The 24152-nt window shown below is 35.5% G+C and overlaps 3 protein-coding genes and 1 non-coding gene across 4 annotated transcripts; all 4 read left to right on the top strand.

Annotated features, from left to right (window-relative positions):
* Positions 1 to 7135: 7135 nt before the first annotated feature.
* Positions 7136 to 8331, top strand: LOC105960876 (uncharacterized). The gene is made up of 2 exons (XM_012985088.2): positions 7136 to 7415; positions 7970 to 8331. Exons 1-2 carry the CDS (start codon positions 7175 to 7177, stop codon positions 8329 to 8331), a joined length of 603 nt encoding a protein of 200 aa, XP_012840542.2. The 5' UTR covers positions 7136 to 7174.
* A 798-nt stretch (positions 8332 to 9129) lies between these two features.
* LOC105960875 (uncharacterized) lies at positions 9130 to 10902 on the top strand. The gene is made up of 2 exons (XM_012985087.2): positions 9130 to 9670; positions 10350 to 10902. Exons 1-2 carry the CDS (start codon positions 9211 to 9213, stop codon positions 10691 to 10693), a joined length of 804 nt encoding a protein of 267 aa, XP_012840541.2. The 5' UTR covers positions 9130 to 9210; the 3' UTR covers positions 10694 to 10902.
* A 5980-nt stretch (positions 10903 to 16882) lies between these two features.
* Positions 16883 to 16989, top strand: LOC148767177 (small nucleolar RNA R71). The gene has a single exon (XR_016034593.1). It is a non-coding gene; the product is annotated as a small nucleolar RNA R71 (small nucleolar RNA).
* Positions 16990 to 21975: 4986 nt separating this feature from the next.
* Positions 21976 to 23764, top strand: LOC105960874 (ARM repeat superfamily protein). Its single transcript, XM_012985086.2, has 3 exons — positions 21976 to 22469; positions 22571 to 22988; positions 23071 to 23764. The coding sequence occupies exons 1-3, from the start codon at positions 22267 to 22269 to the stop codon at positions 23473 to 23475; spliced, it is 1026 nt and encodes a 341-aa protein (XP_012840540.1). The 5' UTR covers positions 21976 to 22266; the 3' UTR covers positions 23476 to 23764.
* Positions 23765 to 24152: the final 388 nt, after the last annotated feature.

Below are 24152 nucleotides of genomic sequence, written 5' to 3'. Positions count from 1 at the left end.
AATAAAATAATTATATATTTAAAAAAATCAAAATTCTTAAATACAGTAATAAATTATATCATACAAAAATTGATTTTTTTTAAATACTCACCACACCTATTAAATTATATTTTTCATATTGTAACTGAATAAATGTGTTCGACTTAATTTAAGAAAATAATGTGAAAATATGAAATGAATAAATTAATTTTGCATAAAATCCTTTTTTATTGTATAAAATATGCAAAACCCCCCTATAATATGCAAAAATTGCATAAAATCCCCTCTATAGTTAACGGTGTTAACTTTTAACGGAATAGGGGATTTCGTGCAAAGTAAAATGTAACATAAGGGGGTTTTACGCAAGAAAAAAAAAACATAGGGGGTTTGGCGCAGATTTTCCTTAACACATGAGGGTTTTATGTTGTTTACCCAACTAATCCAGTTCCAAATTTTAATGTCCGGTAGTTTGAAAATTCTAAAAAAATTCAAGAATATGGAATCGGGACTTGAAATCCCAATTTTTTCAATTTTATGTAACCGTACCGGCTATGGAACAGGACGATCATTTGTGTCATGGTTTTATAGGGTCGAACTGGTTCAACCGTAATTTTTTTTTAATATATATATATATATATATATTAATGCTTAAAAAATATCTTTATATTTTTTAATCTGTCAAAAGTGAAAATTAGAGAATTAATTAGGAGTTTTTTTTTTTTATAACCAAATTGCCATACCAACCCGTCGCCCTACTCAAGCCTATCGATTCTATACCGATCGAAATATTTCTACTGAATTATTACCCTACCGTACCATACCAAAATGTTTTTGTAGGGCAACGGCACTCAATATTATTAAAATGGTATTATCCTGCCGTACCAAAATATTATTAATAAATAATAATAAATAAAATAAAAATTTAATAATTAATTTATTATATATAAAAAGTGAACATAGTATCCTAACTAACTATTATTAGTTAAAATTAATTACACTCCTTAGGCATGTCAAAAATATTTTAAATTGTTTTCATTAATTTATAATTGATGTTAAAAGTTTTTATGTTATAATTTTATTTAAGAAATATTTTATGTTATGTAAACTAAGAACATATATTTAAAATACTTATATTTTAAATACTAGTTTTGTACATTTTAAACTTGTATATACCTTGAATTGCTTTGAAAAAATAATATTTAATTTAGACTTAAATAGTAGATAACATAAATTGGTAATTACCACTACGGTAACCAAACTTTTGGTATACCGTTTTTGGTAGGACATTGGTAATGAATTTCATAATACCGAAATTTCGATAATAATATTAATTCGAGGGGTTTTGTACGGTTGCCCTACCAAACCCACTCCTAGAATTAATAGATAAAAAAGAAACCAAAAAAATAAAAATTAAAATTAAATACGAATATGCCGCCTAAAAATAAAAATAAAAAATAAATAATAAAACCCCTTATATGGGCTGGTTTTTTTCTCATTTGTTTCTTTTCATCATTTTCCCGCCTAAAACACGGGTTTTTTCGTAAATACCCTCAGGGGTGTGATTGTAATTTTGCCATTTTGTTATTTTCTGATCGTGTAACCACCTGGGCAGGCTGGGTTTTCCTCATTTAAAACAAATTTCATACATAGCCGCTCAAAACACTATCTCTACACTTCTTACACCTACATCTCTCGTGGAAATCTCCTCTCTCTCTCTCTCTCCTGGAAATCTTCGCTGGTGGAAATCTCTCTTCTAGAATAAAATCTCGTAGAATTCATCAAAGGTATCATCAGGGGCGGACCTAGGGGGCTTTTTTTTGGGGGGGAGGGGGGCGGAAATATAGGGGTAATTTAAGAGATAATTTTTTTTTGTTTTTGGGGACTAAAGTGTACAAAATTAAACGTTTGGGGGGCAAAAATGTATTAACTAATACATAAATACCAAAAAAAAAAAAAAAACAGCTTAAAAAAAAAATCTTGGGGGGGGGGGGGGGGGGGGGGGGGGGGGGCACCCCAGCCATAGGCATGGGTACGCCCCTGGGTATCATCGCTCGTTGAATACTCTATGAATTTGATACAGTTTGAAATAATTTATGGTCCCGAATTCATTTAATAAAGAGGTGTTATATTAAGTGTTATGATACTTGTATAAACATGCAGCAGAAATATAAAAACAATACTCAGATTTAAAAATGTTGACAAGTAAAACTTGTGAACTTGCCCTTTAAAGGACGTAAAACTTATATTAAAACAATATTACAAGAATACAAAGAGAAGAAGTACAAGAACTTCTTTCTTATGAATGAATCACTATCTTGATCATTCTTACAACCAAATCTAGAAACATAAAAACTATATACTAAACAATCTAGACTACAAAGAATGTATTCATGAGGAGTACTTAGAACAGATTCTAAAAACACACTAAAACTCTCATGTATTCTCTTCACCTCTCAGTTTTTGTTTCTTAGAATCAATTAACTTCCCTGAGTCTTGAAGCCGGTATTTATAGACATTCCAAGCTTCCACTCCTCAGCCCATGATCTGCAAGAAAACCGACTACAAGAACACTCAAGAACATGGGTTAGTGGGTTAGTTTAGTAGATAAAATAATATCCTCAATTTAGCCCACTAGGCATTATACTTAGCCCACTAAGCACTACTTATTCTATAACTAAAACTTAGTTTAAAAATAAGAGAGTTAAAAATAAATTGTGGAATTCCATGCGTTTCACAGTTTAATTTGATTTATCCTCTTTAATGTGATTGCTTGCGGTGAAAGTTTCATCTATCTTCAATGCCTACACTTTGTTCGTTTTTCACCTATTATTTTGGTGTTGATTTCACATCTTAGTGAAATAGTTAATGAATTTACTGACATATGCTGTTATTAATTAGCGGATTTATACTGTTAAATGGGATTGCTTGTGATGAAAGTTATATTTGTATCCTTTTCTCGATGCAGCTGTTCGTTTTTTCATTTGTTATTATGGGGTCAATTATCACATCTGAATGGAATAATTTATGAAATTAATGATATTTACATTGGTTGTTGCAGATGGCTGGGAATGGTGAAAAACAATTTCCGTTTAAGATGAGTTACCTTGCTAAAAACCCTGAAGATTTAGTCCCTACAGTACCAGAAATTGGTGAAGATGAACCAACTGAAGAAGCTATGTCATTTACGAATGATTACATTCTCGATACTCCAATCCAAAGCCCCGGTGCTGAGCTGCACTTGATGAGATTGATATCGACATCGCCGCAGAAATTGTCAATAGACTGTAGGATGCCACATGCTTTGTTTACATGCGTTGTTTTTTCTCAACTCATTTTTGGTTTTGTGTTTATAGGAGAGATAATCCTTCAGCTCCAGCAGATGAGGCAGTGCACATATATATTTGATGTTTTGATATACTAATGACTTATTTTGTATATGATAATCAAAAAGTGTAGTTTTTGATTTTTTTTATCTTCATAATAGTAAAATTTATTTGTATCTTCCTTTAGTCTAGCAGTCCCATGGATCTATTATTTTTTTCTATGGTTTACAAATGAAAATTCATACCCCTATTATACAATTCGGCCTTCTCAACTGACGATGGCAATCAATTGGATCCAATAACTATGAATTCTCTATAAACTCCGAAAAATTCTAGTATTTACAAAAAAAAAAAAAAAAACAGAAAAAAAATCTAGAATTTTCTTAGAATCTCTACATATGCCTATTGATCCCCTTTTAATTGAATTGGGCGGCATCAAATACAATTTTATGACACTTTAAAAAAATAAAATGGTAAATTATGGCCTCCCTTAAGTTAGTGTTAAATTACAAAAAAAACTATTTTATTTGGGTTGTTACAATCACTCCTTAACTATGAATCTCTCAACTATGAATATTCTTACACGTCAAATTTAGTGAAATCTTCTAGATTATGTGGACGCATTTGAACTCCACATTTTGAAACAAGAGAATCATAAGATGTGTCTCTTGACTTGTAAATATCAGATTGTGTTGCATCGGAGACTGCATTTTTATACAAAACAAGTACAAACTAGAGAACAAACGAGTACAAACTAGAAAACGTTCAACACAATTTACAATATTATATTGAATTTAACACCATAGGGTTGAACAATTAAAAAATTCATTGTTGAGGGAGTAATTATAGTAATTAATAATTATCCAAATAAAATAGTGAATCAGAAAATTGCATTTGTTGCGGCTCAATTCAATTCAAAGCAGATACATATGGAAAGTTGGCCCTAAAATAAATAATCAAATCCCGAAATGAAGAAAATTAAGAACGGAATTAGGGCTTTCTACACTCCGTTTCTTTCTTCTCTTCAAGTTCGCGATTCATCGGTCGGTATTTTTGTGGTTTTGTTTATTATCTTATGATTCTTTTCTTTGGGCATTTTGAACGTAAATTTGTGTGTTGTATTTTGCTGGGATAATTACAGTTTTGGTCCCTCAAGTTTGCACGTTTTTCACTTTTGGTCCCCCATTTACCGCCGTCAACAAAATACACACTAATGTTGTCACATTTTAACACATTTAGTCCCTCCGTTAGTTTGACCGTCAATAAGTAACGGTCAACTGTTGAATTAGGGCTGAATTTGGGATTTTTCATAGATAAAAATTGCACTCAGACCCCTGCATTCCTTTAAAATATTTTAAAAACCCCCTAAAATTTTATTCAACCCCAATTTAACCCCAATTTCATCATTTAATCAATTTTGACAAACGGCCCCAAATTTTATCACCATTACCGCTGACCGTTGACCGCCGTTGATTTTTTTTTTTTTTTCTGCATTGACTTTTTTGTTTAATATTGATTTTGACGCCGTTCACCGACATTGTATTCTCGGTTAACAATGTTGACTTTTTTTTATTTTTTCTAATTTTTTACGAACTTTTTCCTTTGACTTGTTTTTCGATCAATACAATTACTGTATAACACAATAATAATACTATATTAATATCTCGTATCGTTGTAACAACAAATTCTTATCTGCGATATAAACAAACAAGAAAAATTGAACAAAGATGATTTTATTGAATTAAAATAAATAAATTGCGGGTTACAATCTCTATTTTAATCCTCTGATTCTTCTCTCAAGAACAATATATAGTTGACTTGAATTTTCGGAGTCGGGTCGTTGACTTGATCTTCTCCGGATTTGATTTTGGATTTGGATAACGTTTTCCGAGGGTCTTGCGACTTGAATCTCGGATCGAACGTTGAACTTTGACTTGATTTGACTTGAAGATCTTGAAATTCTTGATGGATTTGGCCCTTCAATCTTCCAATGATCTTGACTTGAATTGATTAACGTTAATCCGAAGGTTTGGCACCGTTATCTCGGATCGAACGTTGGATTTGATGAAGAACGCCTTGAATTTGCTCAAGAACACCTCGAATTTGACGAAGAACACTTTGAATGTAGAGAGAGAATCTTACCTCCTACGAATTCTTCTTCCTTGCTTCTTGAATTGTAGAGAGAATTTTGCTCCTACGGTTTCTGTTCCTTCAGTTGTGTTTTTGAATTGTGAAGGGAGGATCCCTATTTATAGTGGTAGAATAAGAGTCCTTGATGGGCCTTACTGATGATGTGGCGCGATTTGATTGGCCCGATTTAAATTGATATTTATCTCTTGTAACTTGGAAGAGAAGAAATAATCTGATTGGCCAATAATTAATTGATATTTATCTCTTATAACTTGGGAGAGAAGAAATAATCCTATTGGCCAATATATATTTAAAATCAATTATCTATTTAAATTAGGAATTTTTTTTAATAAAATTCTTAACATTAAAATAGAAAACATATAATTGATATTTAATATATATTGCTTTTGACGCATAAATTCACCCGGTTCTATGGAAATTAGCAATTTAATTGCTTGAAAATTCTTTCGTCTACAATCGTAATATTAAAATTACAAACTTTTAACAAAGTTTTTATCTAAAATTCTAGGGCCTAAATACAATTTAAAAAAATTCTAAAATCCATAATTTCTTCCCCTCAATTTTTTCTTCGTGGAACCGGCAATGCATCCCTAATTTATTCCCAAGAAAATATGAAGAAGATGAATTAGGCATGTGCGGAGTAATTTGAAATGAGATAACCACTCTAGTATACAATGGTTTTTTAATTTGGGCTAACACCGGCCGTTAATTTTTACCTTTTTTTTTTGTCTTAAAATTTTACCGTCATTGAAATGCGTTGACTTTTTCCTTTTTTGTTTATTTTGATTTTTTTATGATATTATTTTCTCGCCGATTATCTGCTTTGATTTTTTTTTGTAAATATATTTTTTCATTACTCAACAATTTAAATAAAGATAAAATAAAAATCAAGAAAAAAAATGTCAACGCTGTTAAGCCGACATTCAACATCGGTCAACAGGGGGAAAAAAAAGATCAATCGACAAAAGAGTCAACCGAGTTAAAAAGAAAGTCAACGTCGGATTAACACATTTTGAAAAATCGGGGTCATTGGTTAAAATTGGTTAATTGATGAAATAGGGGTTAAATTATGGTTGTATAAAATTTTAGAGGTTTTTAGAATATTTTGAAAGAATACAGGGGTCTTATTGCAATTTTCTCAAAGAAAAACTCCAAATTCAACCGTTGACCGTTACTACTTAACGGTCAAACAGACGGAGGGACTAAATGTGTTAAAATGTGACAACATTAGTGTGTATTTTGTTGACGGCAGTAAATGGGGGACCAAAAGTGAAAAACGTGCAAACTTGGGGGACCAAAACTGTAATTATCCCTATTTTGCTTTTTTCTCCCTTCAATTTTTTTTTTGTTTAAGAAAGAGAAACATATAATTATGTTTAAGAAAGAGAAACATATAAGTGGAATCAGTGGCAGATCCATGATTCATACTCTCTAAAAAAAATTCCAACAACAATTAAATAAAAAAAATTAACATCTTTTTTTAACATAAAAAAAAATGGCGGGAAAATTCGAGCATCTCCGGAAGTCGATGGAATCGTATAAATCTCAAATGGCTAGCGCTATGGGGAGTGTTCCCATGCAGTTCATACTAGACCATCCGTACCCGCCAAATTCTTCGGTTCCGATTCCACACGAAACCCTAAACGACGAAAAGCTTCTAGCTAGAAGCATGGCCTCAAGTTGAGAAACAAATATTAGAGTGGCGTAAGATCGTGTACCTGATGAGCTACCTTCTGAGGGCCCACGCAGAAGAAACGATTCTTAGTTTGGATAAAACGAGAGCTAATCTCGAGAAATTGAGGGCTTGTGAGAAACCAGGACCTAATTTGCCTTACTTACAACAACTCACGGCTTTGAATGAGTTCGTCTTACAACGCGGGCTTGAAATCATCGAACGAGCCAAGGCTTACGAGGATCAAGCTAGGGCTTACGCTCAAGAAAATAACGATGTCGCTACTATGGGTAAATAAATATATATTATATAAACCTCCTAGCTAATTGTTAGTTGCCCTTTTGATCATTTACCAGTCCATTGTGTTAATTTGTTTCATTGAGGTTTAGTAAATTGTACTCTTTAAAATTTCGTTTATTTGGTCGAAAAATTGGAGTTCATATTTATCTTTTTATTTTATCACAGTTTTAACTTAACAATACATTCTTGAAAAATTGCTGCATTTAGGTTGTCTCTGTGGATAACACCAAATCTGAGTATATTGCAATTTTTACTCCTGTGTGATTTCGAATTGCTAAAAACGAGCCATGTACGTCATTTTATCGGCAAAGCCCACCCCCCGATGATTCAACTTTCTTAGCAATTAGTATCCCTATTCAGGGGGTTGTGTGCTAAAAAAATGAATCACAGGGGGGGTTTTTGCTAATAAAATAACATGGGCCAGGGTAGTTTTTCAGCAATTCGACATAACACAAGGTAGCCGAGGTGTAGTTTACCCTTTTTCTCTTATTTTTTTGGCCCATATCTTATAACTATATGTTTATGTTTATTTTGGATGTGCTAGAATGGTATGCGAAGCATGCGAGTACGTATTTGCCTAGCCCTGATGACATGTTGGAAATACTACTTATCGTGCCGGTGGACATAAATCAGTTTCCAGATCCGAACGAAGGGCTGCACCTTATGCAGCAGTTCCACCAGCTGCGGCAACTTTACGGGGACCACACACTAGATTGTGGCCCTCTGAAGGCGGATGGTCTGCACATTGTGCAGCAGTTCCAACGGCTGCAGCTCCACGTTAAGCAGCAACCACCTGATTGGGGCTCTAATGGCATCATGCAAATTAGGATCGCATCATCATCATCATCATCATCATCATCATCATCATCATCATCATCATCATCATCATCATGCCTCGAAGTCTAGTGGTTTATTTGTTCGTTCAAATTATATATATATTCTTTTTGAGTTTTGAACTCGTGATTGCGCTTTTTCATTGAAATTATTTAGTGTTTAGTAACATTATAATTAATTGTGGTTGTGATATAACTAGGTAATCAATATTATGTGCCTTCTTTCACTGTATTAATTTTTCTTCAGTTTGTTGTTTGCATTTGACCAAGTTATACGGAGTTTGCTGTTTGTAATTCGATAATGCAACTTCTAATTGTCAGTTTGTTATTTTCATTTACACGGAATCATAGGCGGTCGTAGTTTTTTTAGAGTCTGAGCTTGTACAATAAATAGCAATGTTTTGAAAACTGTAACCAACCGGCTGGTTTGACCGATTCAATGGGGAACCGCTCACCAATCTGGTCCGGTTAGATAGCAAAACCCGGAAAATGTCAAACCTAGGTCGGAAGGCTAAAAACCGGGAAACCGGTGGTTTAACCGGAAAATCGGAAACATGAAAATTGCTATTTTGTTTCAAAAACATTTAAATATTTAGATATTAATAATCAAATTAAAGCTTTTAGATTCTTGTTAAAGATAAGTATTTATATTTTTAAAGTATGTTTCTAAGATAATCACTTAAAAAATATTTATAAACAATAAAAAATACAAAATAAGTTAAAAAAAAAAAAAAACCGATTGAAGTTTGTTGTCGAGTCCGATTTTAAAAACATTGATAAATACTAAATATATTTAATTAAGGATATTTTTGCCACGACTTATTAAATTAAAGAAAAACGTTTTTGGTATATTTCATAATTTTCCATTGGACTTGTTAATTTATTTACAGCCCTCTAGAAATTAGGGTTTTCTGCTTTCTTCTCAACGAAGAAGAAGAACAAGAAGAAGAAGATGGAAAAATTCGAGTTTCTCCGGAAGTCAATGGAATCATATAAATATGAACTGGCTTGCGCAATTGGGGGGGTTCCCATGCAATTCATACTAAACCACCCCTACCCGCCAAATTCTTCGGTTCCGATTCCGAACGAAACCCTAAAAGATGAGAAGCTTCTAGAAGCATGGCCTCAGATAGAACAACAGATATTAGAGTGGCGTAAGATAGTGTACCTTCTGAGCTACCTCCTGAGGGCCCACACAGAAGAAAGGATTCCTCGTTTGGATACAATACGAGCCGCTCTCGACCAATTGAGGGCCGATGAGAAGATAAACCCTAATTGTCCTGACTTACAAGAACGTAGGGCTTTTTGCGAGTTCGTCTTACAAAATGGTCTCGACTCCGTCGAACACGGCAATGCTTACCAGGAGCATACGAGGGCTTACGCTATACATCAAAACGATCTCGCGACTATGGGTATATTTAATATCAAAATTATTTGGAGTTAGTATTTTATGTGTTTGTTTTCTCCATAAATTTGAAATTTTTGCTGCATTTGGAACCTGAGTTTGTTGCAATTAGTACCCATGTGTTATGTCGAATTGGTAAAAACAACAACCCGTGTACGTTATTTTATTCCCTTCATTTGGAACCTGAGTTTATTGCAATGTGTACTCCTGTGTTATGTCGAATTGGTAAAAAAAAACAACCCGTGTACTCCTATGATTTACCTTTATTAGCAATTGGTACCCGTGTTAATTAGAGGGTTGTCAGCTAAAAAAGTTGAATCACATGACATGGGCCGTGGACAGTGAGGGAGTCCAGAATTTAAGACATGGTGGACTTAATATTTACGGGGGTTCAGGGCCAGAGCCCCGAGATTTTTTTTTTTTGATTCATTCATATAAACTTAAACTAACAACACATAATTTTTTTGGTGGGTGTGCTAAATTAAATTACTTGGGTGAGCTAGTTATTTAGTAGATTTTTTTAGAAATCGAGAGTGGGCTGGAGCGCCCCCCCCCCCCCCCCCCCAAGGGTAATTTTCAGCAATTCGACATAACACCAGGGAACCGAGTAATTTGCCCTCTTTTTTTTTCTCTTAATATTTTTGGCGCCTAACTTATAACGAAATATGTTTATTTTGATGTAATAGAATGGTATGCGAAGCACGCGAGTACGTATTTGCCTAGCCCTGAAATCATGTTGCAAATGCTATTTGCCATGCCAATGAACGGTCTGCGGTTTCCATATCCGTTGGATGGGCAGCGCCATATGCAGAATTTCCATGCGCCATGGATAATTTACGATGGGAAGCCCACACTAGATTGTGGCCCCGAGGATGCGGAGGCCGAGGAGGAGCTGCACATGATGCAACAGTTCCAACAGCTGCAGCTCCACGATAAGCAGCAGCAGCAACCGCAACCGCCACCGCCACCTGCTTGGGGCACTAACGGCCTCATGCATATCAGAATGATAACTGCACTCCTCCCACCGTGATTGGTTGCGCTTTTCGATTCGAAATTATTTCGTTTAGTTACATTAATATTAGTAAGTATTGGCTGTGGTTGAGATAAGAAGGTAAGTTCCTGGACAAGTTTTTATGTGTGACTGATTAGTGTGTCCAATAACTTTGAATTATGTTTTGTGTTTTTAACTTTTTTGGCAGTGAAATGATTTAATATTTATGAAAATACCTATCTTAATTTCTTCTCGTGTTAAGGTGGCGTTTGCAAACGTTTTTCCAAAGTGATTATGAGTTTTCTAATGTTTGAAAAAAACTGATTTTGAACTAAGAAAAAACTCATAATCACTTTGGAAAAGAGTTTGCAAACACCACCTTAGTTTGTGGAAATGAAACTAATTAATTGTACTCCGATTTCTTCTCTCGTAGCTAATTGTATTCCGATTTCTTGGTTTTGCGATGGCGGTTCGCCCATCATTTACTCTTGCTCCTTTGCTTCGTTTAATTTTAATTCTGAATTGGTACTGAAAAATATATGGGATAGAAGAAACCCAAATTCATTTGTTACTACTCTCTATGTTTCACGATAACCATCACTTTTGAAAAATATTTATTTTATATTAGTTGTTATTTTAGATTTTCAATACTACATTAATCAATGTATTTGTCCTATTTTAGCCTTATTAATTCAACTATTAACATTAACTCTCTTTTATAAATTATAAAATGACAAAGGTTATTGTAGTCTTTTTTATTTATTTTTCTTAAAATAAAGCCGCATTTATTCTACCTTGTTTAATTATGCTAGCAAGAGGCAATGTAGTGTTACGATATATTAATAATTAGTTTATCCTTTAATTATTGATTAAGTTATTATTTAATTATTAATTAATTAAAGTAGTATAGGCAGTTTTATATTGCCGTGTGTTTAGTATTTAGGATAGATATTAAGTATTTTATTAGTATAGGTAATTATCTTTCCTAGTTAGATTAGGATTATAGGGTTTTATTATCTTTAAATAGTCGTCTTGTGCTAGGGTTTATAAGGAAGAGAAATAATAAAGAAGAGTTTTCTTACGTTTAGTAAAGAAATCTTATGATACTCAAGAGATCTTATCAATTGGTATCAGAGTGAAGTTGCGATAACACCAACGCTTCGTTAGCAAGGCAGCGATTATATCGAAGCTAAGCTGGAGCAAAGGTTAGATTATATCAACACTTTGCGGAATTATCACTTTGCGGAATTATGTCGTCGGAGAGAAAACGTTTAGAGCGATTGGAAAAATCCGTGGAGGAGATACGGATTGCTCTCCAAAAATTGCTCGAACAAAGTCAAGGACGACGCCAACATAAGAGCCGAAGGGACCGCCGGCCAACAACGCCACTGCCGCCGCCGCCGAGCCTATCGCCGGAGGAAGTGGACGAGGACGAGGATGACTTTTTCGAAGATCCACCACCACCGCCAATGCCAAGCCTACTGTTGGGTGCTAAATACCAACACGCAAGTGCACGTATCGCAAACAAGTAGTAAAAGTAGACTCGTGAGAGTCGGATGTCGATCCCACAGAGAATACTCAAATTATCTAATCCTAAGTACCAAATTCTAACAATTATGATTTTTATCCAGCCTACGCAAAGTTGTCAAATAAAATCAATTAAACAATTAAACTAATTATGAAAGCAATTAAACACGAGAAAATATCAATAAAAACGGACCTAGGATTTTATCTTCCCCCTATGCAAGAATTGCTCACCCAAAACCCCTCAATTATGCAATATCTGATTCATGATTATTAACCCGAGACACTAATTTACTCATAACCCGCTGTCGCGTGTATTATGAGTCTATTATTCATAAACGGTTCACTATATGTCTATGCAAACAAATTATGAATAAAGCATTAACTAACAAGTCTCGTAAATGGCTACCTAAGGTGATATCTGTATGTCTACGACACCACATGCAATTGACACACTCATCCGGTGAAAACTACTCGAAGGTTCTTCTACTTACCGTCTAATTATCAAAATAGCTCTGTCGAGTCAATCGCAATAATCACAGATAAAGCACATAAATTGATCAAGTTCATGCACTAACAATCATATCAAGTAGAAGAAATAATCATAAAATCATAATTGCACAATCTCAAGAAAACGGGTTCACCATCCCCACATAGGGTTCCAACAAAATCCTAGATTAAAAACTTAGCTATGCATAACGAAAAACATAATAAAAGTAATAAAAGTCATAGATTAAGAAAAGATAGGTGAAAGAAGAATTATGATGAAGAGTTGTCAATTCTCCGTCTTCGATTCTTCGTTCTCTCGCTCCTCTCGCTCCAAGGTTGTGTCAAAAGTTCTTTGATTCGTGCTTGGTTTGGGCTTAAATAGATGTCCCAACTTGGTAGATGATTCTAGGTTTCCTTGTGTGTTTAAAAGTCCAAAATTGCCTCCAACGTGATTTGGCACGGCCGCGCGAAAATCAGTGCAATTCTCGCACGGCCGCGCGAGAATCGCCGAACCTTCTGCCCAAATTCAGCATTTGGCACGGCCGTGCCAAAATAGGCTAATTTTGGCACGGCCGTGTGGGCCTGTTTTCAGCCAATTTCAGCATATTTTTGATTATTTCACTTTTGGCCCATATTTTCTCCAAAAATGCAGTTTTGACCCCAAACTTTTCCAATTCTTCAATTTGTACCTAGAATACAATAAATCAACTTTTTAAGCACCAATTATCGTAAATTCACACAAAAAGCTCAACTAAAAAGATACGATAAAGTGTAAATATATACACTTAACACACCCCCAAACTTGATCTTTTGTTTGTCCTCAAGCAAAAACTAGGAACCTTCAAATCAACACTTTCAACAAATGCTTCTCATCACATAGATTAATGGTCAATTTCATGTTTTCAGAACTTGCAATTATCATGACAATTCTCAAAAATTTACAAGCTCGTAATTCAAAGATACGTATTCACTCACCATTGCTAAAAACCACAAACCATGCTATCGCTTCAAGTATCCCATATTTGTACATTAAAAATGGAGAAAATTTATATTTACATAATAATATTCAACTCCAGAGACTCACCAAATTTCTTTACTCGGCTAGTATCAAATAATTGAGCTATTGGGATCATTGGGACTTTTTGGCTTTCAAATGTTGGGCTTTTTGGTTCGAGGTAGGAGATATGGGTATAGGTGGCTATGCTTCTTGAATTGAGGTGATTACGCCAAATTTTGAAAGATAAGCGTTTGAAACAATGAATTCACCTCCAAGGACTTTTAATAAACTCGATTTTTAAGAGTTCAAAAGTCTCCACTTTTGCTCTTAAGACAATGGATCGAGCTTTCAAACAAAAATTCAACAACTAGTCATTTCTCTTTTTTTTTTTTTTTTTTTTTTTTGGTAGAGGAAGAAGAAGAACCTTATAAAATTTTCCAACCGAACTCCAAAGGGTAATTTTTCAAGAATCTCCATTTATTCTACCTTATACACATTGGCTAAAAGAAAAAAACACCGTTTCTCCAAGGCTCAATCAAGGTTCGAATGATAAAAATTTAAAGGTAGGCTTGAAAGGCTCAAACGGTTCAAAGATGGCCCAAATCACTTCCCAATTTGCTCAACAATTTAATATTTCACTTTGTAAATTCATAAGACAAGTTCTAAAACCGAATAGCATATGATATAACATAAATTAACTCAAATTTTAAAACACAAAACTTTCAACCAAAGCAACGCATAATTCGAGATTCCTAACAATGACTCCTTCTTAAGACACTTTGAATCAAAAGCTCACCAAAATTCGATCAAAATCAAGATAAAACAAGCAATTTCATCATTAAACATCGACCATCTTTCATCATCATGATTCATCGAAGCATTTATCTCAAGCAATTTTTTTTTTTTTTTTCGAAAGAAATAACTAAAATAAAATAACTCAAATAAAAAAAAAAAACTTAAGGCATGCAAACTAAAAAATTAAAGCACATAAAAACAAGTAATTTTCCACCCCCAAACTTAAAATTTACATTGCCCTCAATGTAATTAACACGAAGTTTAAGGATAGAATACACCTAAATAAGTCGTCTTGGCCATGTCCGGGCTGCTCTTCCACCCTCGCCTTTATTATGCTTCAGTTGAGGTTCGCACGGCCGTATGAGATTTTGAACTGTTTTCCGCACGGCCGTGCGAAACTTGAATTCTGGGCAGTAGCCTATTGTTTCTCGGACGGCCGTGCGAGAATTCAGTGTAAATTCCGCACGGCCGCGCCCCTTCTCAATTTTGGGCAGTAGCCTCTCCGATTTTCCACACGGCCGTGCTGGATTCAAGCTTTTTTTGGTGCGGCCGTGTGAAGTGCAAAATTGCACTTTGACCCCTGAAAATAAAAAAATTGCTTATTTAATTAGCTTGCATGCATATAAAATAAATAAATAAAATAAAACAAGAAAACATAAATAATAAAAAAAAACGAAAATCTCGGGTTGCCTCCCGGGAAGCGCTAAGTTTATAGTCTTCAGCCAGACTTTGTTCCTTCTCTTCAATTCCTTAGCTTTTGAACCCATCTCCTAACTTCCTTTTGGAGAAAGTCTTGAATAAATGGGTTGATCCGATTCTTCTTTTGACTGGTTCGCTTAGGAATGCCCTTTAATTTATTCTTCTTGATGTCATGAGGCGTGCCATCATCGTCTTTTATCACGGTGTTTTGAGTAGGTGTTGTAACCAACTCAACCTTTTTCTCATCAAGAAGATAACATCCATTAGCCGTAATAGGCTTTTCATCCACCCAGTACACCTTGAAGATCACTGTTTCTTCCCCCACACTCATTCTTAGCTCTCTCTTTCCTACATCAATAATTGACCTACCGGTTGCTAAGAATGGGCGTCCTAAGATAAGGGGAATATTTTCATCTTCCTCTATGTCTAGTACTAGAAAATCGGCCGGGAGTATGAACTTATCTACCTTGACCAATACATCTTCAACTATACCTAAAGGGTGAGTAAAAGATCTATCGGCTAGCTGCAAGGTCACGGAAGTAGGCTTAATTTCTCCTAAATTCAATTTCTCATAAATTGATAAAGGCATTAAATTTACGCTCGCCCCTTGATCACACAACTCCCGCCCAAAATACCTAGTACCTATTGTGCATGGAATGGTACAACTGCCCGGATCTCTAAGCTTCGGTGGAATTTTATTTGCAAGGATAGCACTACTTTGCTCATTGAGGTCTATGATTGCTGCACACTCCGGAAGCCTCATCTTCTTCGACACAATCTCCTTTATAAACTTAACCCAATTTGGCATATGCTTAAGTGCCTCAACAAAAGGAATATTAACATGCAACTTTTTAAGATAATCCAAAAATAACTGAAATTGCATATCAAGCTTGGAGTTTTGAAAACGTTGAGGGAAAGGTACCTTGGGAGTAGATTCACTTACTGCGATCTTTGTGTTGCTTGGCCTGACCTCGGTCTTTTCTTTGGGCTCCTCTACAATAGGCGGTGGTGCAACGGACTTCTTAGGACCTTCCTCTAATTGCCTCCCATTTCGCAAACTTACTGCATTGCACTGCTCGATGTTGCTCTTTCGAGGATCATCCGTATTCGACGGCAGTGCTCCCAATGGCCTCGCGTTTAGTTGGGTTGCAAGTTGACCCATTTGTGTCTCAAGGTTCCGAATGGATGCTTGAGTCGACGTCATGAATTTTGCTAAGATATCAGCGAGGTCAACTTCTTGGGGTGGAGCTTGAGGCGGATTTTGGAATCCGGGAGCTGGCCTTTGTCCTTGCTGATTTCCTCCCCATCCAAAGTTGGGGTGATCTTTCCATCCCGGATTATAAGTGTTGGAGTATGGGTTCCTCTGTTGTCGGTTGGTGTCATTCACGTAATTTAGAGACTCCGTTTCTTCTAAGCATCGGTCCGGAACTTGGACTGCATGGACTTGTTGAGTTTGCAATGCTGCTACTTGCTTTGATAGCTTCTCTAATTGGGCAGTGATTGCGGTGACCCCGTCTAACTCCAAAATTCCTCCCGTCTTTATGGCTCCGCTATTAGACTGGTCCGATGCCCGCCTGTATTTATTCCTAGCGATTCGCTCCAAAAGTTCGTATGCTTCGTCATAGGTCAAGCTCATGAACATACCGCCAGCTGCTGAATCGAGCACCGTTCTCGAATTATCTTGCAACCCGTCATAAAATATTTGAAGTTGCCGCCACTCTTGAAGACCATGATTGGGGCATCTCCGAATTAATTGTTTGAACCGCTCCCACGTCTCGAATAACGCTTCACCGGCATCTTGTATGAAATTTTGTATTTCTCTCCGGATTCTCTCAGTTTTTGTTGGGGAGTTGTATGTGTTCATGAAGAGTTGTGCTAGTTGGGGCCAAGATGAGATGGAGTGCGGTGCACGAGTTTGTAACCATTCTCGGGCTGCCCCTTGTAAAGAGTGCTTGAACAGGCGGAGTTGCAGTGCTTCGGGTGATACTCCGTTCATCTTGTGCGAATCACATGTTTCGAGGAAGTTGACCAAGTGGAGATGCGGATCTTCATGAGCTAATCCGCTGAATAACCCATTGTTTTGGAGCATAGTATGGAGTCCCGCTCGAATTTCGAAATTGTTGGCTTCAATGGGGGGCTGCTGGATGCTCGATTGAAACCCATTGAGTGTTGGAACGGTGTACTCATGCAATGCTCGTTGACGAGGTGGTGGATTAATTAGCAGAAGTTGCTCTTGCTCGTTGACGATATTTCCTACCGCATTCGGTAGGCGCCCTTGGTCATCTCCCCTACGATTATTCTCTTCTTCCATTCGCATAAAAAGTACCTAAACAAAAATAATAAAAATAAAATAAGCAAAGAAAATAATAAAATAAAATAAATAAAACGGCTGAAGTAAAAAAAAATTGCTCAAATTTAATATTAGGATAAATAGATAATTTAGCCGTATTCCCCGGCAACGGCGCCAAAAACTTGTTGGGTGCTAAATACCAACACGCAAGTGCACGTATCGCAAACAAGTAGTAAAAGTAGACTCGTGAGAGTCGGATGTCGATCCCACAGGGAATACTCAAATTATCTAATCCTAAGTACCAAATTCTAACAATTATGATTTTTATCCAGCCTACGCAAAGTTGTCAAATAAAATCAATTAAACAATTAAACTAATTATGAAAGCAATTAAACACGAGAAAATATCAATAAAAACGGACCTAGGATTTTATCTTCCCCCTATGCAAGAATTGCTCACCCAAAACCCCTCAATTATGCAATATCTGATTCATGATTATTAACCCGAGACACTAATTTACTCATAACCCGCTGTCACGTGTATTATGAGTCTATTATTCATAAATGGTTCACTATATGTCTATGCAAACAAATTATGAATAAAGCATTAACTAACAAGTCTCGTAAATGGCTACCTAAGGTGATATCTGTATGTCTACGACACCACATGCAATTGACACACTCATCCGGTGAAAACTACTCGAAGGTTCTTCTACTTACCGTCTAATTATCAAAATAGCTCTATCGAGTCAATCGCAATAATCACAGATAAAGCACATAAATTGATCAAGTTCATGCACTAACAATCATATCAAGTAGAAGAAATAATCATAAAATCATAATTGCACAATCTCAAGAAAACGGGTTCACCATCCCCACATAGGGTTCCAACAAAATCCTAGATTAAAAACTTAGCTATGCATAACGAAAAACATAATAAAAGTAATAAAAGTCATAGATTAAGAAAAGATAGGTGAAAGAAGAATTATGATGAAGAGTTGTCAATTCTCCGTCTTCGATTCTTCGTTCTCTCGCTCCTCTCGCTCCAAGGTTGTGTCAAAAGTTCTTTGATTCGTGCTTGGTTTGGGCTTAAATAGATGTCCCAACTTGGTAGATGATTCTAGGTTTCCTTGTGTGTTTAAAAGTCCAAAATTGCCTCCAACGTGATTTGGCACGGCCGCGCGAAAATCAGTGCAATTCTCGCACGGCCGCGCGAGAATCGCCGAACCTTCTGCCCAAATTCAGCATTTGGCACGGCCGTGTGGGCCTGTTTTCAGCCAATTTCAGCATATTTTTGATTATTTCACTTTTGGCCCATATTTTCTCCAAAATTGCAGTTTTGACCCCAAACTTTTCCAATTCTTCAATTTGTACCTAGAATACAATAAATCAACTTTTTAAGCACCAATTATCGTAAATTCACACAAAAAGCTCAACTAAAAAGATACGATAAAGTGTAAATATATACACTTAACACCTACCGCAAGAGGCAGAGGAAGATGACGACGATGATTTTTTTGAAGATGCTCAAATTCTCATCGGTGCTCCGAAAGAAGAATAATTGGATTCATCTGATATAAAGTGGGATGAAGAGCCGAAAGAAGAAGAATCAGAGTCAACTGAGATAAAGTGGGACGAACACGAGAAATTAACTAGGGAGGAGAACGAAGAGACACAGTGGATATTAGGAGATTTCCATGGTGTTCAAAAGAAAGGAGACGAAGAACCGATGGTCAGTTTGGATGAGAAAAAATCTAAAAAAGCAATTGAAAAGGTTGATTTGTCGGGAGAGAGATTGAGAAATTTCGTTCGAGCAGATGGACTCATATTTGGAAAAGATCTCGATTTTTCATCATGTTTTTCGGATTCAATCGGAAAGCAATTCGATGAAATCAAACATAGGTGGAAACGCAAAAAAAGAGAGAGCTGCAACTATTGAAACCTTGAGGTCAAGGTTCATTTCAAGAGGGGTGGATTGTTACGATATATTAATAATTAGTTTATCCTTTAATTATTGATTAAGTTATTATTTAAAGTAGTATAGGTAGTTTTATATTGGGGATAATTAGTGAAAAACCCCCCAATTCATTTGCCTATATTATGGTGAATATAACCTTATTTTCATTATTAGTGAAAACCTCCCACCTTACATTAAATAATTTATTTTTAATTAATATTGTTTTTGACATTACTAATATACCTAATTTGCCCTATTATATCTAAAATAACCAAACATATTTCACGTTCTCTCTATTTCTCTTATTATTCTCTCTATTTTCTCTCTACATATCGCCGCCTCCAACTCTCTTCCATATGTGTTCTGCCACCGCCTCCAACCCTCTTCCATCTCTGCGCCGCCATCGTTACTCTCTTCTCCCAACGGCATTCTTCCCTCCACCGACGCGAAAAGAAGACGGTTTTCACCCATGGGATTCTCTCGTCAAGGACGGCGTTAGGGTTTCCGCTAGGGAGAAAGACGAGATTATGCAGCGGCGCTAGAGTTGATATTGTGTCTGAGATTTCAATACAGACCACCGCCAACATTGTTTCATTGTTGTTGTTCTTCTTCTTTTTCTCTGATTTTTTTTTGGAACCCAATTCTCGAATCTTAATTTTCTTAATTGGAGTTTTTGGTTGAATTCTTATATAGAAGGCTAATTTTGTGTTCAATTAATAGTATAATGGATGTTTGTTTTTGTTGAAATTGTGTGGTGTTATTTATAAATTTATAGATATTTTTCGTACAACAATATAGTTGTTTTCGTAGAGCAATATAGTTGTTTTCGTACACCAATATAGTTGTTTCCGTGCAGCATTATAGTTGTTTTTATTACTTTTTAGTTGAATATAATAGTTGATTTAACAAATAGTTGATTTTGATAAATGCGAGTTGCTGGAGATATATAGTTGTTTTAAACATATTGTTTTAATAACAGTTCTTTTAATAATAGTTGTTTTATTGAAATATAGTTGTTTTAACTGAAGACAAAAAAATATAGTAAAAAATTATTTTTAAAAAATATAATAAAAAGTTAAAAAAATATTTTTTTAAATATTTTTTTTAAAATAAGAAATAAATAAAAAACAAAAATTAAAATAAAAAAAAAAAAAAAAAAAAGTGTATCAAAGTAGTGTATAATAGGTAGTGAATAGAGGAAGGGTAAATTTGAGAATAGAAAAATGATGGGTCTCTCACTAATAAAGGAAAAGGAGTTGGATCCATCCTCATTAAAATAAAGCTAGAGGGGGTTCTCACTAATAGTCCCTTTATATTGCCGTGTGTTAAGTAGTATTTAGGATAGATATTAAGTATTTTATTAAATAGTCGTCTTGTGCTAGGGTTTTATAAAGAAGAGAAATAATAAAGAAGAGTTTTCTTACGTTTAGTATCATGTAAGCATCACAACTACAAGTAGCATAATGCCATAATCTATAATATTATTAAACTCCATACATCTATATAATAAATATATGAAATGTATCATCTACAACACCAATTGAATAAAAAGAAAATGGTTTTTATTTATTTTATTAATTGATATATTTATTAAATGCAGAAAATAATGGAGTGTAGGCGCCCACAGTTAAGAAAGGTGGTATTATTATTGTTGTTCAAAGAACTGACACTGAATAAAAACTGTGCTAAAGAGGTAACCAACCCCCCAATCGGAATTTCCTTAAAGATACAAATTCTGTTTCCCCGTAAAAACGCCGCCGTATATAAGCAACTAAGCATCCGTATAGAGAGAGAGAGAGAGAGAGAGAGAGAGAGAGAGAGAGAGAGTATATCAACGGATAATGTATTCACTTGTTGCAATTTTCGATACATATCAGGCTCTCTGTCACCCTTGATTTCAGAGAAGAGAGAGAGAGAGAGAGAGAAAGTATATACCAACATATATATAGGGCATGTTAATCCGGATGTTTGCATCATTTTCAAAGATTATTTGTCTATTTATGGATCTCTACGTTGTGATTGCTAGTGAAAAACATTATTCTAAATTCAATTTCGATTTGGGCCGGAATTAGCACTTTTCGAAAAATTAATTTCAATTTTGTCTAGTAATAAATCAGAAAATCAAAGCTTTCGAAATTCTAAATGAAAAATATTTTACTCAAAAATCAGAAAATCAGAAAATCAGAACATTCGAAATTCAAAATGGAAATTAATTTCCGAAAATTGAAAATTTTCTAGATTGGAATAGGATACTACTGGATCTAACTTCTTACTCGGAGAAATTAGATTATACATCTGGTTATTTACACCAAGTGAATTTGAACAGTAGATTTAATTAAATAACTATTTATTAAGCACACATACATAAAGGTGTGTGTAAATCTACCTATGTTTTCATGCATGCACCATAATAGAAGCTAGGGGTATTATACATATATATATATATATATATATATATATATATATAGAGAGAGAGAGAGAGAGAGAGAGAGAGAGAGAGAGAGAGAGAGAAAAGCTCAAAGGTGAGAGGTAGTTAGTTACTTCTATATAAGGAAAGAGAAAGATTCACTCCCAAGGAATTCCCACTTAGGGTAGTTACCCCAAAAAGCTCTTAACAAAAAAGAGGGAGGGAATACTCTCATTGCTTCCATCTCAAACTATACAAATTAATTCCCAAAAGAAAAAAAAAAAAAAAAAAAAAGACCCTTATCCTTCATACACCTAAAAAGCAATCAACCTTGCATCCTTCTCAAGCAATCACTCCTCTCTACTTATTATTATTACACTATATATATCTATATATATACATATAGGTTGGGCTAAATTTCGACTCGGGAAGAAGAAGAAGAAGAAGAAGAAGCTATGGCAGAAGCCCTTTTATACGGCGAGAGAGAAGCTCGAATCATGGCGGCAAGAGAAATCGGCAATCTCAACACTAAGCAGAAGCAAAGATTAGCCGATAATGGAGTCATTTCTCCATTGGTTTCGATGCTTCATGGCGAAGATTATGACTCCATTGTGGCTGCTCTGTTTGCTCTGCTCAATCTTGCCTTTGGAAGTGAAAGGTTTTGTGATTAAATCTTTTCGCAAAAATCGAAAGTGAGAATACAAAAATTATTCAAGAAAAAATCGATTGATTTTTGTCGATTTTTTTTTTTTGGTGCAGGAACAAACGATGTATAGCGAAAGCAGGGGCGATTGCAGCCATAGTAAAGATTCTGATCCAATTCAAGAACAATGAGTCTTTAATGGAAATGGGATTGGCTGCACTTTTGATACTCTCTTCTTGCTCGATGAATAAACCCGAAATCGCGTCTTCCGGTGCGGTTCAGCTTCTCTTGGAATTACTGGACTCGGAGTTTCCAATAGGGCAAAGCATTAGCCATCAGGTGAAATTCGATATCATATCCACACTTCACAACCTATCAACTTCACCACAAACAATCCCATCGATTCTCCTCTCCGGCGGATTAATCACTTTGATCCAATTGATTTACGAGTACGACAACTCGTCCGATTTGGTGGAGAAGGCAATGGCCTTGCTGGAGTCGATTGTATCTTCGTCCGAAGTCGCCTTGAGTCAGGTATTTTAACAAACACCTTACCTGCATGCTCATAAATGGCAACTGCAACAAAGGTTTTGAAATTTGATGACTTATTTTTTAGGTTTGTGAAGTTGGGGGTGTGATAAGGATGTTGGTGGAGGCGGTGGAGGAGGGGACGGCGGCGTGCAGAGAATACGCCGCCGGGATACTGGTGCTTATATGCAGAAGGTGCAGAGAGAGGTACAGGGTGATGATTCTGAAGGAAGGGGCGATGCCGGGGGTGATGCATTTGAGCGTTGACGGCACGTGGCGAGCTAGAGAGAAGGCTAAAGCTTTGCTTTTGCTGCTTAGAGACTGCAACAATGGCGGCGGCGGTGGATCTTCTTCTTCGTCTTCTTCGACGGAGAGGGTTCAGTTTTCGAAGAATGTGGCTTTGGAAGAGGTAATGAGAGAGATTGATAGAGGGGGAAGGAGTGGAACTTGTGTTCGGATGGTGGAGGAGATGATCGCCAAACTTAGAACATGAATACATGATATGTATGTTTCATTAGTTATATATCATGCTCTCTTTTTATTCTTTTTCTTTTTTTTTTTTTTTTTTTGCTTGTCTAGATGTCCTATCATTAGATGTTGTGTAGAGGGTGTGGATATACTTGTTTGAATGGATTTTTTTTTTTTTTTTAATTTACAATATATGGGTTTGGGTAGAACTCATTTCCGAAACCAGACATCGTTTACAAACTCGTGATTTCCGAAACCGGACATCACCTACAAACATCGTGATTCGACACCATGTCGAATGAGTTTAAAAAATGGTGTTCATTTCACATATATATATATTCATTGTACGAGTATAGGTGATTTGAGAATTGCGACAAATACAACCATCTAACAATGATTAAAAATTTCATAGTTTTAGAATTTAATTATGTTCCTAAATCATTATTTCATGTAGGTGCGCGCTTTAAGCAATCACCGCTCAGATTCAGACCAATTAACTAGTTCTATGATGACAGACAAATTTAATTACCAGAAGAAGTCAACAATTGCCGCACACAAAACGGCAAGCTGACGCTAGGTCAATTCGATGCTACACCGAGTGAAATACACGAGATAGATTTTTACCATTCATATAAACACCTACACCCACATTGGTGTGTGAAGATCAAAAGTAAAAAAATCACCCGGTGTAGTCTTCACCGG

Source organism: Erythranthe guttata, chromosome 11 (genome assembly GCF_056151865.1).
Source record: "Erythranthe guttata isolate IM_541 chromosome 11, IM_541, whole genome shotgun sequence".
Classification (NCBI taxonomy): Eukaryota; Viridiplantae; Streptophyta; class Magnoliopsida; order Lamiales; family Phrymaceae; genus Erythranthe; species Erythranthe guttata.
Note: the sequence above shows the minus strand (reverse complement) of the source record. Positions and strands in the feature narration are given on the sequence as shown.